This window comes from Colletotrichum paranaense (genome assembly GCF_030867605.1).
Source record: "Colletotrichum paranaense strain IMI 384185 chromosome Unknown Scaffold_5.1, whole genome shotgun sequence".
NCBI lineage: Eukaryota > Fungi > Ascomycota > Sordariomycetes > Glomerellales > Glomerellaceae > Colletotrichum > Colletotrichum paranaense.
The window spans coordinates 2096390-2111058 of NW_026848963.1; the positions used below are offsets into that span (position 1 = coordinate 2096390).

General features: G+C 52.4%; 6 protein-coding genes across 6 annotated transcripts; 5 read left to right on the forward strand and 1 right to left on the reverse strand.

Moving 5' to 3' along the window:
- Nucleotides 1-185: 185 nt before the first annotated feature.
- On the forward strand, nucleotides 186-1091 carry CPAR01_07081 (uncharacterized protein; the record flags this gene model as incomplete). Its single annotated transcript, XM_060491352.1, has 1 exon — nucleotides 186-1091. One exon carries the CDS (start codon nucleotides 186-188, stop codon nucleotides 1089-1091), a length of 906 nt encoding a protein of 301 aa, XP_060350226.1.
- Nucleotides 1092-1143: 52 nt separating this feature from the next.
- On the reverse strand, nucleotides 1144-4386 carry CPAR01_07082 (uncharacterized protein; the record flags this gene model as incomplete). Its single annotated transcript, XM_060491353.1, has 1 exon — nucleotides 1144-4386. One exon carries the CDS (start codon nucleotides 4384-4386, stop codon nucleotides 1144-1146), a length of 3243 nt encoding a protein of 1080 aa, XP_060350227.1.
- A 1063-nt stretch (nucleotides 4387-5449) lies between these two features.
- CPAR01_07083 (uncharacterized protein) lies at nucleotides 5450-6409 on the forward strand (the record flags this gene model as incomplete). The annotated part of the gene is made up of 2 exons (XM_060491354.1): nucleotides 5450-5750; nucleotides 5820-6409. The coding sequence occupies 2 exons, from the start codon at nucleotides 5450-5452 to the stop codon at nucleotides 6407-6409; spliced, it is 891 nt and encodes a 296-aa protein (XP_060350228.1).
- A 1144-nt stretch (nucleotides 6410-7553) lies between these two features.
- CPAR01_07084 (uncharacterized protein) lies at nucleotides 7554-8468 on the forward strand (the record flags this gene model as incomplete). Its single annotated transcript, XM_060491355.1, has 1 exon — nucleotides 7554-8468. The coding sequence occupies one exon, from the start codon at nucleotides 7554-7556 to the stop codon at nucleotides 8466-8468; it is 915 nt and encodes a 304-aa protein (XP_060350229.1).
- Nucleotides 8469-9822: 1354 nt separating this feature from the next.
- CPAR01_07085 (uncharacterized protein) lies at nucleotides 9823-10513 on the forward strand (the record flags this gene model as incomplete). Its single annotated transcript, XM_060491356.1, has 2 exons — nucleotides 9823-10153; nucleotides 10236-10513. The coding sequence occupies 2 exons, from the start codon at nucleotides 9823-9825 to the stop codon at nucleotides 10511-10513; spliced, it is 609 nt and encodes a 202-aa protein (XP_060350230.1).
- A 556-nt stretch (nucleotides 10514-11069) lies between these two features.
- On the forward strand, nucleotides 11070-14041 carry CPAR01_07086 (RhaA is able to hydrolyze alpha-1; the record flags this gene model as incomplete). The annotated part of the gene is made up of 4 exons (XM_060491357.1): nucleotides 11070-11180; nucleotides 11340-11440; nucleotides 11507-12170; nucleotides 12227-14041. 4 exons carry the CDS (start codon nucleotides 11070-11072, stop codon nucleotides 14039-14041), a joined length of 2691 nt encoding a protein of 896 aa, XP_060350231.1.
- Between the last annotated feature and the right edge of the window lie 628 nt (nucleotides 14042-14669).

Consider the following 14669-nt stretch of genomic DNA (forward strand, 5'->3'; position numbering starts at 1 on the left):
TTAACTATTACTTGCCTGCTCATTCGCGTAGCAAGACTGAGATCAACATCGCATCATGGTCTCCACGTCATAATCCTTTCCTTACCACGCCGAAACCACCTCGGTAGTCCACATCGAACGTTGAAACCCCTCAAAGAAGACCAAATCCAACAAAAGGCCATACAGATCAACACTTACAACCAAAAATGGGTAACCCAAGCCTAGCCCAAAGCTACCGCAGTGCCATGCGCCGTCACCGCTTCGGCTACGCGCTCTACGAGCCAGCCCCCTTCTCCCGCTTGCGACCGGGTATGCTGGGCTACCTCGATGACGAGTACCAGCGGTGGCACCCCATCCTCGACCTGGCCGACGCCGAGGCCGTTAAGGCCGCCGGGCTCGCCCCACTGGGATACCTGCAGCGCAGCCCGCCCGACCCGCGCCGGTACGGGCCGCTGAAGGCAGACAAAGTCACCGAGACAAGCGTGGAGCTAGAAGCCGGCGTGGGCGGGGCGGCCGTGGGTCTTCCAGTCGAGGTTGCTGGTGTTTTCAAGTACAGCACCGCGGGCAGCTTTGGGGCTGTGTTGCTCTGCGGGGACGAGATCATGTCCGAAGGGTTTGACTTTCGCGATCCGTTTCTTGCGTGGCTTCAGATCCATGCCAAGGTGCTGTTTGCCAAGTATCCTGATGCGAAGAAACATGGTCTCTGTGCCGTGACCTGGACTTACTCGTCGGCTGATGTTGGGATTACCACATGGGATAGCTCCAAGGGCAGCGCCACGGTTGGGTGTGATGTCGGCGCTGCTGACGTTGCCAAGGTCGGTCCCAAGGTGTCGTGGGTTAGGGGCGCATCGAGCAGCGGCTGGTCAACTTGGAAGGACCAAAAACGCGTTGTCTTTTTTGCTGGCGTCAAGATCAAGACTGGGTTCTTTGGGTCTCTGCGGGAAGAGTCAGAGAAGAATTGGCGTGGCGGTGACGAGGCTTTTATTGTCGATGATGACGAAAATGGCACCTACACGGTTTCGGTTGAGCAATTTGGAGATGATTGGCATCGCATTCGCAGAGCTGGGGAGGGAGGCCATATTGCGCCTCAGGATTCTGATGAAGAGAAATAATACCCATAGGTTATGAGGTTTTGAGTACGGTTCATTGGACAAAGGGGTTTGTTCAGACACCAAAGTGAACAAATGGAACCCAAAGCGAATTCATGGACGGTTCCTCATCATCTACTCCGTCTCCTTTTCTAGACCCAGAACTCTGCGCAGTGCGGTCCCCATCATTGCCGTCATCATTACTATCGACATTCTCTCTTCCTGGTATGTGCATCCCTTCTCCCTCATCATCTGGGATTACAACATCAATAGCACCATTGCTAAAGCCGCGGGTAGTTGCGCCAACCTGAACATCTCGTAGCTCCCTCAATGCTAAGTGAAGTCCTCGATGGACCGCTGCATCTGTCTTCCCCTCATTTCTGATCGTCTCATAAAACTTCCGAGCTACGTTGACGCAAAAGGGATCAGACACGGTCCATAGGGTGCCTACAACATGACGGAAGCCCGCAAGCTGGCATGCGTAGCCGAGATGGATCCCTTCATCAACCAACCCAAGCACCTCATTGGCCCCTGTGGAACAAGCAGAGAGATAGGCAAAAAATGGTGGCTTCTCTTGCAGCTTCTCGTTGCGGAGGTCTTCCACCGTCAGCGGGCTCTTCTCCCAGTCGCGGAGTAGGAGGGCACTCTGGGAGGGATCCGATGAGTTCGACGTGCCGTGACCCGCAAAGTGAAAGATATCGCATGTGCCGAGCTGTTCCAAGACATTTACTTTGTCTTGGACGGGACGAATGGGCGTCGCATTCAAATCTGGACAGAGTTTCTCCAGCATGGCGACTTCGAGCTCTGCGTACCGCAGTGGTGATCTGTGTGGTGTGTTCTTCATTGAAACCAACAGCGCGTTGATTGGGCCGGAATCATTCTGCGAAATCTTCTGGCGACGGCCGGCAAGCAGAGACTTTAGCGATGAGCTGTATGATGACATGACACAATCGAGAGCTGTTTCTCCAGAGTGCTTGTTGTGGTATCCAGCGGCATGCAGTGGTAAACTGTTGAGGGGGCCGACCGGTATCCACCAAATGTGCGGCCATGAATCTTCGTCCAGAGGGAGAGGGCGGTCGAAACCAAGTGCATTGAGAACTGGATGCACTGCCGAGGACCATAGCCACTCTAATACCGAAGATAGCGAATCGGGACGGTCCTTCAGTCCCTTGGCGTACGCCTGCATATCGTCGAGGCTCAAAAGGGGAAGCTTCATCAGCTTGATGCGTTGCTTTTCAACGATAAAAGCATCGCACCGGAACGAAGAGACATTTACTACAACAGCAGTATCCAGGTCTGCGGCTTCCATGAGCTGCTCAACGGTAGGCGGCATCAAGAATCTCTCAAAACCTTTCTCGCTGCGGATCTTGGTTAGAAGATTTTCAAGGTCCATCTCTGCTCGGCGGCGAGCTTGTGAACCCGACTCCAACGAGCCAGTCGTTAATAGTGCGGAATGACCGGAATCTAACATGCTGCAAAGACGGGAAAGATCATCTGCCCATTCTGAGTGTTCCTCTCGAAGAAATGACAGATCAGTTCGGAGATCAAGAACAAGACCAGATATCACGCCTCTCCCGAGCTCCAGCTGCTGCAGAGCATACGAGGCCTCCTTCCCTGCATTCAAAGCGGCGGCGGCAGCGTTGGCGCCAAGACCAGCGAATCGCTTCAGCATTTGTTGCTTGTTGACATTCTGCATATGTCGGGGGCTCAAAGCATGGAGAAGACTGAGAGCACGGTCGAGGTCCGATGAGACTTCCGTCCAGTATTGGAGTAGCAACGATGGATCCGAGGAATAGTGACTCTCCAGCTGCTCCTTGGCAACATCAGCAGCCCGAACCGCAGCATCAATTCGAATCGTGAGCGGTGCAGCTCGAGAGTCCCATGCTCGCTGAAAGGCCTCTCTAGATTTCTCCAGATCCGTGACGTCGCCAGTATGGTCAAATCGAGCATGCAACACGTCCCCCAAGCCGAATTCCAGGTACACTCTCTCAGGAAGATTTTCTGGTAGACCACCATGAATAACTTCTCTAATGACATCAATGGCCTCGTCCAAGTCGGCAGCGTCGCCATAGTGATCGTACTTTTCCTTCAGCAGATTTGAAAGAACGTTCGGCACTGCCGCGCGCATCCCCGTGTCATCGCCGTCAACCACCTGAGCCGCTTCTCTACTGAGGTCGATTGCCTGTTGAATGTCTTGTGGATGCTTTGAACCCATGCTGAATCGTATACCCAGGAACTGGCTGAGTCCCCTGAGCCAATTGGTCCGTTTGGGATGATTTGCACGCACCAGGCGCAGAGCTTGTCGCCCGTAGTCAACGGCATCGTCGAGATCGCTGAGGACACCGGTATATTGCGCTCGCTCAACAAGCCTGTTCGCCAAGTTAAACAACTGGACAGGTCTCTCAGTATCATCATTGCTTATCAACTGCAGCACACTCTTCGTGTATGAAATGCTTGCACTGAGATCGTCAACATCCCCTTGTTGCTCGTAACGGATACCCAGCAAGGTTGCCAGGTAGCTTGTACCAACCACATAGTCTATCTGATTCTTTGGAATCAGTGGCACAGTGGCAGTGAGAACATCGACTGCACGATCCAGATCTTCAATGTTCGCTGTTTGCTCGAACCGCCTCCCCAGAATTCGTGCTAGAGTGTTGGAACCGATTGCCACACCAGGCACGTCCCCCTGTGATTTTGCTGTCTTTACAGCGGCCTCAGCCGTGTTAAGAGCTCGCTCGGCGTCATCTAGGTTATGTGTGAGCTCGAACAGCTTACCACGCGAGATAGCAAGCCGGCGCAAAATCAGGGCAGTGTAACGCGAGTCCTTGGGTATCCTCTCCGCCGCATCTTCACCCACACTGATGGCCCGATTTATGTCTTGCTTATCTCTCGTGTAGTCGTACCGGTTTTGTAACATTTGGTTGAGGTTGGCTAAAGCTAACATCCGCTGCTCCGTTTCTGGGCGCGTAGCTGGAACATCTTCTTCGGCAAGTTGCACAGCCCTGTTCAGGTCGTTTACGTTTCCGTCGGATCCCGTCATGGAGAATCGTTGATAATATGCGTGGGAGAGGTCGCCCAACAAGGTCGCACGGGACGCATGCTTTTCAGGCACGACCGATAAAACCTGTTCGTTCCACTCGATAATTAGATTGATGTCTTGAAGCGATCCCGTGGAAACACTAGTGAGCTGTTCCAAAGCTCTCGTTGCAGCATTGATGGCTTTTGCAAGTGCTTGCTTCACACCAAGATCATCTGGATGTTGGGAGAGCACCTCCGCAGGCTGGCGGATGGCTTCGACAATCTCCGGAATGTTCTCCATCGGTTTTTGGTGGGTCTAGTTGACGACCAGACAAATGCAACGGCAGAAGCAATTCAGAGGAAGTCGGTGTAGGTGTTGGGACACGATAAGATCAGATTTAACTGTACATTGAAAGAGCGTCGCTATGTTTGTACCAACGTTCAATACTAAGATTGGCAGCTTCAGAGGTCAACATCAGAATGTTATAACCGTACAACGCATGCTTTCAGCCAAATAAGAGCGGGGGCTATGTGGCGTTGTCTTGAACGCCATGGCAGCAAGGGAGCGCTTCCCTTGCGGCTGACCTCTCGAATGGTATGTGGCGTTCTTGTTGTCACTTTTGTTCAATGCCGTGGCGGCAAGGATGCTGCAGCCCTTGCGGCTGAACTCCTAAACCGTACATGGCGTGGAAAGCCGCAGGCGTGCTCTCGGTACACACATCAGCAGACCAACCGTGGGGTGGGTGTGATAGTCAAGAGTTGATGGTCCTGCTACGTGAGTGGTATGGAATGTGAAGAATGGATAGAAGCCCAAGATTTCGCTAGAAGATGTACTACCTTAGGTAAATGGAGAAGTGGTCGGTCTAGTGGACCACACCACCTTCAATATCCATATTATTTACAGGTGCTTAGATCTCAACGCTTCCAAATAACACGAGATACTAGAGCAAATCTTTCCAAATTGTGTTATAGGCTACTATGCATTTGGGTTGTCTCCAGGTATCACCGATTCGCTCCAAGCAGATTCTCAAGTCTTGAGGCAGGATGCTGAAGGGAAAATATCTTTGAGAGCTATTTGTAAGCGCACTGAGTGAATGACTAGCTGGTCTTTGGATTGCTTCTTTCAGATTCTCGGAGAAAGGGGTTCGGCAAATAATCACTAATCTCTCCATATAACTCGCACGACGCTCTAAATGACTTGGTTTATAAGCAAGTAATAACGGGTATCCTTGCTGTGAGGAAATCCAGCCTGTATTTAAAGCAACAGGCTGCTAATAAAGACTAGTTCATCCCAAGTCTCTCATCAGTCGATCAGTTCCTCGAATCCTCGTCTCAAGCTCTCTGCTAGTCTCTCAAAACTCATAATGCATTCTTTTATCTTCTCTGGCCTGGCTTTGGCTGCTACTTTAGTACGGCCCGCATACTGCATAGACCTTCCCGACTACACCGGATTAAAGACAGCTCAAAATGGCAGCGTCTTGACGGTGACCTTTCACAATCCTTCGTCCCCTATCAACTTGTGGAACCTGGATACCCAACACGATTTGACCGATTTGGTGTCTCGCCTCCAGATCAATAACGAAACCAAGGTCGTTATCTTCAACAGCGATGTTCCTAGGTTTTTCATGGCGCATCTAGATCTCTCCCTGCCTGAGTTGGCAGATCGTAAGTGCGCCTGAGAAACAAGACTGAACCCTCTATTAGCTTTCTGGCACAATCACTGACATCTTGAAGCTGCATTTGGCAAAGAATTTGGTACTCTCATCTACAACGTCTCCCAGTTGCACCAAGTCACCATCGGGGCTGTTGAAGGCCGCGCCCGCGGTGCCGGCAACGAGTTCCTCGTTTCTCTCGACATGCGCTTCGCCACAAAGGGCGAGAGCCTCTTCGGCCAACCCGAAGTCGGAAGCGGCTTGTTCCCCGGCGGTGGCGGCAGCCAATTCCTCCCGGGTCTCATCGGCAGAGGCCGCGCCATGGAGTATGTCCTGAGCTCCAACGACATCACTGCAGAGGACGCCGCGAACATCGGATGGATCAACAAGGCATTCGACACCTCCGATGAAATGTACGGCTACATCGACAAGCTCGCCCAGCGCTTCAGCTGGTTCCCTCTGTCAGCTCTCAGCGGCGGCAAGAAGACGATTAACAGAGCTTCGGCGCCGTCGCTTGAGCAGGTCATTGAGGATACCAAGGACTTCTTCCAGCAACAATTTGATCCGGAGGCGCAGGATATCGCGAAGAGGTCGGCATTGCTTTCTCGCAATGTCTCAGCCGTGGACTTGGAGCTGAACTTGCCTGAGACGATTGCCCGTCTTTACACCTAAGGGGGGAAATCAGTTTGAACGGCCTGTGTTTTGAAAAACGTTTGGGACTTTGCGTACCTCAGTGTTGTTGATATCTCAATTTCTTCATTACCTAAGTTAAACTTTGAAAGATTGGAGTATTGGTACGTAGCATATCAAAGTAAGCCGCTGCTTCGTCTTCATTCCCATCACCTTGAAGTAGTCCGTAAAATTTTGTCACCATCTCATTCTCAACATCATCCCGTGCTAGGTTTGAACAAGATAACCTTAATACCAAGCCTCCATGATTTTATCTGTCGTGATTTGATACGTTGGATACCGAACGTCAGCCCATGAGTATTTCTAGGTTGGGATTATCGTGACTATGCAAAATCCCAATAGAATTGCGTATCGGAACATGTGTCGCTAAATTCACAACTCAAAGAAACCATGCTCTGAGGGTTTAGGGGACAACCATTGGATTTTTTTTGGCCAATGGGCGCGCAGATATCAATTGGCTTCAACAGAGCTTTGTCCTGCTGTAATACGCGCGACCAACTCGGGCCCTACGACTAATACCTCCGACTCAGCTGCAGTCAACGTCAGCTGAAAATGATTAGTGAACGCGTTGCGTTGGGCTGATAGAATCGGACCAATGCAAGTTCCGCTTCCGCATTCGTGTATCGCCGGCTACGGGGCGCATGCCAAACCAAGATAAGTCGCAATTTCGCAAATACTTTTCACGCATTTTGAAATAACAAATCTTGGTCGATTGTCTTAATCTATGGACTGCTGATCGGATTGGTCAGCGAGTTTTCAACTCGGCGCCGGCTTTCCAAGCTCTTCGAAACCCGCAAGGCCGCAGCCATGAACGATGCAGCAAAGACAAAGTCTCCGAGACAAGGCGGGATGTGAACCAATCAGCTGATATTGGCCGCGGCTCTGAAAGTTGACCAATTAGTATATTATGACCCATTAGCTCTGCTAACCGTCGCTGTTACCTAGAGATTTGTAGCATCACGTTGGCTTCTCAGACACCCCTTTACCTCGTTATACCCATTCGAAGCATCATCGAATCAACATACCCAAGTTAGACAGTGCCATATAACAACGCGTCCATTTTTTCCATTCACTACTCCATAAACTCGCCCCCATTGGCAACTTTAGCTCACGCCACGACGTTACCATGACGTTTTCTCCAGAGAAGGACATACCGGACCTGGCCGGCAAGGTCATCATCGTTACAGGTGGAAGCAGCGGTCTCGGCAAAGAAAGCGTTATTCAGCTGGCGAAGCATAACCCCGCAGCAATCTACCTCACAGCTAGGACAGAAGCCCGTGGTAATGCCGCCATCAAGGAGGTGGAGCAAGCCGTGCCGGCAGCCAAGAACAAGATCAAGTACCTCGAGCTAGATTTAGGTTCCTTCGCCTCGATCAAGAAGTCCACCGACGCCTTCCTCACCTCAGCCGACCGTCTCGACATCTTGATGAACAACGCTGGTCTGATGGCTACACCACCAGGCCTGACAACAGATGGATACGAAGTTCAGTTTGGATCAAATTACATGGGTCCGGCTCTGTTCACTAAACTGCTGCTTCCGATCCTCAAAAAAACTGCCGAACAGTCAGGATCCGACGTCCGCGTCGTCAACTTGAGCTCAGAGCTGTTCAAACAAGCGCCCTCGGAGGGGATTCTCCTCTCAAAGTGCAAGACCCCACTCGACGACATCTCCAGTCTGGCTCGCTATGGGCAGTCCAAGCTCGCAGACTACTACCACACCCGCACGCTGAGCCAGCTTTACCCCTCCATCAAGTTCGTTGCAGTCCACCCTGGAGTCGTCAACACCGGTCTCTTTGACGACTTCAGAAAGAGAAGGCCCTGGGTCGGTGGAGTGATTGGCGTACTTGGATCGATCTTCCTGACAGACGTCCACGCGGGTGCGCGAGCTCAGCTTTGGGCCAGCACGGCTGCGAGTGCCAATGTGAAGAGTGGCGGCTTTTACAATCCGAAGTTCAAGGAGTATAAGGAGGCGAATTTGTACGACGATAAGGCGGCCAAGGAGTTGTGGGATTGGACTGAGAAGGAGCTTGAGGGGCATTGATTCCGTTCCTCTGGACTTCTGAATATAGGTACCTTTGGAATTTCGGCCGGGCCATGGACTACTTGAGAGATGGAAAGCAACTCATGTCACGTTTCTATCCCATCAATAGCTGGGAAGTGAAGGGCAATGTTGATGTAATCTAAGAAGGGTCACAATCAACTACAGATTGACATAACCATGATAATCTTGTATTCGTTTGTGAATAATTTTCCAGAAAATGATGAATCAACTTAATGGTCCTTGCTCTCCATTCTCGTCTACCTAGTAGATTGGATTGATGAGTTTCTGATGTGGCCTTAATTGTTTCGACCAAATATAGTATAAATAGTGAAAAGTCATCACCTTCAACTCTGATATGTGTTTAATGCTACCAATAATCATCAATACCATCGTGTTCCATCATCGACATCATGACGCCACTTCCTTGACACTCTTACCACGAGCAGCTGGCCAAGCCGAGTGTGCCTTGAAGCATTTTAGCCATGCGATGTTTAACTGTGGCGGACCGAGGCGCTGTAGAGCTAATGCGTAGATGAGTGGCTGGAGCGGCCATGCGCCGCATGTTTGTGGCTGTGCCAAACTTTGAGGAAAATTGTTTCTCGGTTTCGGCCTCGGATGGGATGGTGTCTTCATATGCCCAAGCTACTTGTAACTTGACCAACGTACATTTCCCAAGGTAAGTAGTTTGGTGAGTAGTCATGACTTCCCAAGAGCTGCAATGAAACCGTTAAACCACAGGCAACTTGCGAGCCGGGAATAATGTGGCGTACGCAGCCCCTCTTCTACCGCGAAGTACTTAGCGCTTCATCACAGCTAATCAGCGTGAGACTCGCCCATTCTTTTGAGACGTCAAACGGGAAGAAAAAGGGTCTGATCTCTGCATTGCTTGAGCTTCCCTCCGCATTGCCAGTGGACAGACAGCTTCATCCTTTGACGTCATCGCGAGCCTCATCTGACAGTCTGACACCAAGCTCTCAACGAACCAGCTCCTTGTGCCCCTCACCTCATCATCCCTTCTTTCAGGTACTTGTGTTGTGTCTCATCGCCCTGTGAGCCTGCGAAACCGGATGGTGGCGCTAAGCAATAAGCACTGCCCCCAATGGTCTACTCAGCCGCAGGCAGCCAGCAGATCTCCAAAGTGTCGAGGTTCAAGCTGACGGTAGGAGCTTTGATTCGCATGAGCTTTCACATGCGTCTTACTTAAAACCAGTCGTCATCCCTCGTCTCCGCTGCATGAAGCGTTGTGAAGATTATTCTTTCTGTCAACTCCCATTGCGATCTCACAATTCACGACAGAAAACGGGATAAGAAGACCCAGTAAAACCCCCACGAGAAAACACACGAAATAAGCACCATGGCTGCCCCAGCAGTTCATAGCCTGCCCCAAGCCGGAAACTCGGTCGGCATCTTCCCGCAATTGACGGCGCGCCAGAGCGAGACCCTCGTGCTCAAGGAAAAGATCCTTTCCATCACCGGCGACAGCTTCGACATCAAGCTCGCCAATGGCCAACCGATCCTCCGTGTGCAGGGCAAGGCGCTGTCAATCTCGGGCCGCAAGGCTGTCTATGATATGTCGGGGAATCACCTATTTGATATCGTCAAGGAGCACTTGCACCTCCACACGACATTTGCGGCGCAGGATCCCAAGGGCAACAAGATTATGGAGGTGAAGAATAGCTTTGCTCGTGAGTTTGCTACCCCTACCTACCTCCCTGGTGCTAGTCATAGCGGACAAGAGTACCCAGCTAACCATGTGGGTTGCACTAGTTATCGGCTCAAAAGCTACCGCGACGTTCGTTTCACCACAGACAGGCAAGACGGAATCGCTCGAGATGAAGGGCAATTGGCTATCGACACAGGCCGATATTGTTGACACGAATACCGGCCAGGTGCTGGGGCGAATTGACAGAAACATGCTCCGGGCGCGCGACTTCTTCGGTGGCAAGCAGACGTACGCGCTCACGGTGGCACCGGGGGTCGATATGGCGCTCATGTGTGCCCTGTGCATCTGTCTGGACGAGAAGAAGAATGACAATAAGGGTTAACGGAGAGGCGTGGAGAGGGAAGCACTTTTCTTGTGCCCTTGATGATTGATGCGTTTCTTTATAGTCATTGCGATTGATACCTAAGGTAGTTGAACTGAGTCTTACATTTCGGAATCCCAAGTACCTATTTCCCATGATCGCCATCATTGCAGCAAGAACATGTTACAGCTTCGATAGACCCTGGAAACGCGGGCAACGGCAGAGAAAGGACTTTCTTTTATGTTCTTATTCCTGCAAGTCAGTCCGATCCTTGGCTCGTCGTCTCGTGCTGCATTCATAACATTCATATGATGTTCCGGACCTCTTTCATCGGCTCGGTTCGGTCCGGGGATCAATCGACAACGTTTCACCGCGATGAAGTGCCGATAAAAGTGCTTCACACAGCCGGCATGCTGCCCCGAACAGCCTTCCCCGCGCATTTCCCCACAAACAAACACCTGGGTCCGGGGAACTTGCATCGAGCGCGCCTGATCGGGGTGTTTGTCGGCGAGCAACCCTAACCACAAGTTTCCTTTGTGGATTTCGCGAGGGATGTTAACATTAAATGGTGATCGAAATGACACTAATAAGCACACGAGACGAAGACAAGGACTGCTCTGCTCGGCTACCGATGGCCCGAGCAGTCATGCTTTCAGTTGCGAGGGTGACGCGACGTAATCTGCTCGGTGTGGATCGTGCGAATATTCCAGACTACAAGATGGCGGCCACAAGCCGAGGAAATTAAGGCCGGGATGTTCGTCTTCGATGAGTCTTTCGTTGTGAGAGGAAACTTTGCTGCTTTGCCTCTTCAAACTGTCGTTTAGATCTTTCCTGCCCATAGCACTAGGTCCCAGAAGTAGGAATGGCAGTTTCACGTTTGTTGCTGGCGCTCGCAGCCGGTGCCGTTGGTGTTGTCGCCAATGCGTCAAGCCTCAACTCGACCACGAGGTAAGACACCAAGAGCTACCTTCTCCCAGGCAAGGAGCCCACCCCTAATTTCAAGATTTCAATCAGAAGCTTCACGGCCAAAGGCATCGCTACCGGCACGGCAGCACAGCTGCAGACCTCCCCTTTCGCCCCGTTCACCCTAAGCCCGGAAATCCCGCTGGCCACCTTGGATTACGGAGCCGAGAGAGCGGGTTATCCGATCTTTGAAGTCTCCGCCCTCAGCGCCCCGGCCCAGATCGAGGTGAAGTACACTGAGCACTTTGACGGGCTCGATCATCCGTTCGGCGACGGGCCGTACACCTTTTCCAATCAGCTCAGCAACAGCTTCCGCGTCGAGACGTTCAACATCACGTCTGTCGGCCGAGTCCAATCCCCGCTCATTCAAGGAGGGCAGAAATGGCAATCCATCAGACTTTTGACGAATAGCACTGTCTCTTTCTCGAGCGTGGGCTTCGAGGCGACGATCGATACTATTGAGCCAGAGAAGCTTCCGGGGCAGTTTGAGAGTGACGATGAGATTCTGAACGAGGTCTGGAAGCTCGGTGCTCGGGCAGCCACGGCGGCCTGCTTTGACAAGGGTACGCAAACGACAATCTGGGAGGTCACTGAAGAGAACGGGGTGTTTGCGCGTAGCACCAGACCCTCAGTGACATACAAGGGCACAACGTGGAGCAATTACACTCTTGAGTTTGATACCAAGATCGAGAGGGGAGGCAGCTGGTGGATAACGGTAAGTTCGGACTCACGTAAGGTCCGGGGGAAAGCCAATGCTGATGAGATACACAGGGAGGAGTCATCGCCGGCAATGGATACACCATGCTCCTCACCGGCGAGCTTCCCGAGTCGAGGACCTTCGCGAACGTCAACAAGACTCTGACACCGCCCAACACCATTTCACTGGCATACGGTCCTGACTTTGTGAACCAGACAACACTCACAAGCTACTTGCTCGACGTCTTCGAGGTCCCGTTCACAGTGAAAGAGAACGAGTGGTACCGCATCAAAGCCTCCATGGCCCCCACCGGCCACCTAGCAGTCTCAATCAACGACACCCAGATCCTCAACATCTCGCGCTCCGACTACCCGTGGGCTCTCAGCTCCGGCATAGTCTCCTACACCGGGTCGCCTGATTTCAGCGGCTCCTTCGGCTTCGGGGCGTACCAAGACCAGGCAGCCTACTTCAAGAACGTGCATGTCTACGACACCGCTAATGGCTCCACGCTCTACTCAAACACCCTCACCGGCAACGCGGAAGACATCCTCGCCGAATACGGGACTCAAGCTAACACTGAAGCCGCCTGCCTTGACGGTCCGAAGCGCGACCGCCTCATCTGGCTCGGCGACTTTTACCACACGGCACGCATCATCGCCGTCAGCACATCAAAGACGGAGCAGGCTAGGGGGACCCTGCAGCTGCTACTTGATTCACAAATCGCAAACGGGCAGATGAACATCTCGCCTAATCTGGGCTACAACCTCTCCTCCGTCGCCGATGCGTTAGCGCCGGCGGGGAGCTTCGGGCTGCAGGATTACCAGCTCCTAGGCCTCATGGCCTTCAACGACCACGTGCGTCTGACGAACGACCTCGAGTGGGCAAGATCCACGTGGCCGCGATGGCAGGGGGTGCTCGACTGGCTTCTGCCACAGATCAACTCTACGACAGGGCTGTTGACTTTCGATGGAGGGTTCGCGTTTACGGGGCCCGCTGACGGGGGATCCGCGATCGGATGCGAGGCCGTTCAAACTCTCAACGGTGCTGCTGACGTGGCTGATGCTCTCAATGATACGGCATCTGCTACGCGATACCGGGACGCGGCGACATCGCTTGCGACTGCGATCAACGAGCGTCTCTGGAACGAGGAGGCAGGCGCGTACGGTCTTTCGCCGGCTGATCTGGACGGCATTTCTGTGGCTGCAACGGCGTTCTGCATCACTTCAGGCGTGGCGAATGCAACACGCGCATCGCGGTCTCTTGACGCTGTATCACGCCTGAAGCTGGGTCCGGGATACAAGGATACCTCGGCAGTGAGTTCCAACGACTCAAGCGTCAACATCTCACCCAACACCAATGGCTTCCTGCTGGAAGCGCTGTTCATCGGCAACGAGACGCAGGCAGCGAAAGAGTTGATGGAGAGTCTCTGGGGCGCTATGCTACCCGGCGACACGACCGCAGCGCAGAACAAGAGCGCGGTCGGCGCGAGCTGGGAGTACGTCAACGCCGCGACGCAACAGCCCGGCCTGGGACTGTTCACGAGCCTGAGTCATCCGTGGGGCGGCGCCGCGACGTATGTGCTAACGGAGTGGGCTGCGGGGCTGCGGGCTGCTACGGGTGTTGACGGGTTTGGGTACAGGAACTGGGTGGTTTCGCCTGCGAGTGGTGTCGAGATGGGGCTGAAGAGGGCGAGCGCCAAGGTTGTCACTGCGTTTGAAGGTGAGTTGAGTGTTGAGTGGAGGGTGCGCGATGGTGATATTGGTGTTACTATTCGGGCACCAGTCGGCACGCAGGGACAGTTTGTTTATGGGAATCAGAGCATTGCGTTGCATGGGAGGCCTGAGTATCAGTTTACTGTCGACGCGTCGCTGGATAATGGTATTGTTTAAACTAGCTCAGCCTACTACTACTTAGCGCAAAAGGGTGATGGGTCAAAGAGACAAATAGAGATTAAGTGCTGAGGGCTTCTGTTACCCGCTTATCTTGAAGTATATACATGTAGTTGTGCATCTGGTTTGCTGACTAGCCTAAAGTCGTGACGTCGTAGATAGTCGTCGAGGTTTGGACGATCAGTCACAATGTGGTTCCTGGTCAGACGCGTCTGCGTCGTTTGGTCATAACCGAGACACAGTCAGCGCTTGGTCGTTCTTATTGTGGATTCTCGCTTCGGAGTCGCATCAACCAGCCTCCACTCAGGCGATGGGTCAACGAGACCAACTAGAGGTTGTATAGTGTAGCGGTTATCACTCCAGATTTTGATCATATCCAAACTTCTGGTAACCCCGGTTCGAACCCGGGTACGACCTGACATATCAACACATTTCAAGGTGCTTCCGTCCTCTTTTGCATTTTTGCACCATCTGATGCATAGGATCAGCTTCAGTATCAAGCACCTGCTTGGGTAACGACTAGCAAGCACATTTAATGTAAGATAAAGATAGGCGTATGCTCCATGTGTCATTATCGGTGACAATCACTGAAAAATTATGCCTCCATCATGAGCCGAGCAAACGGACT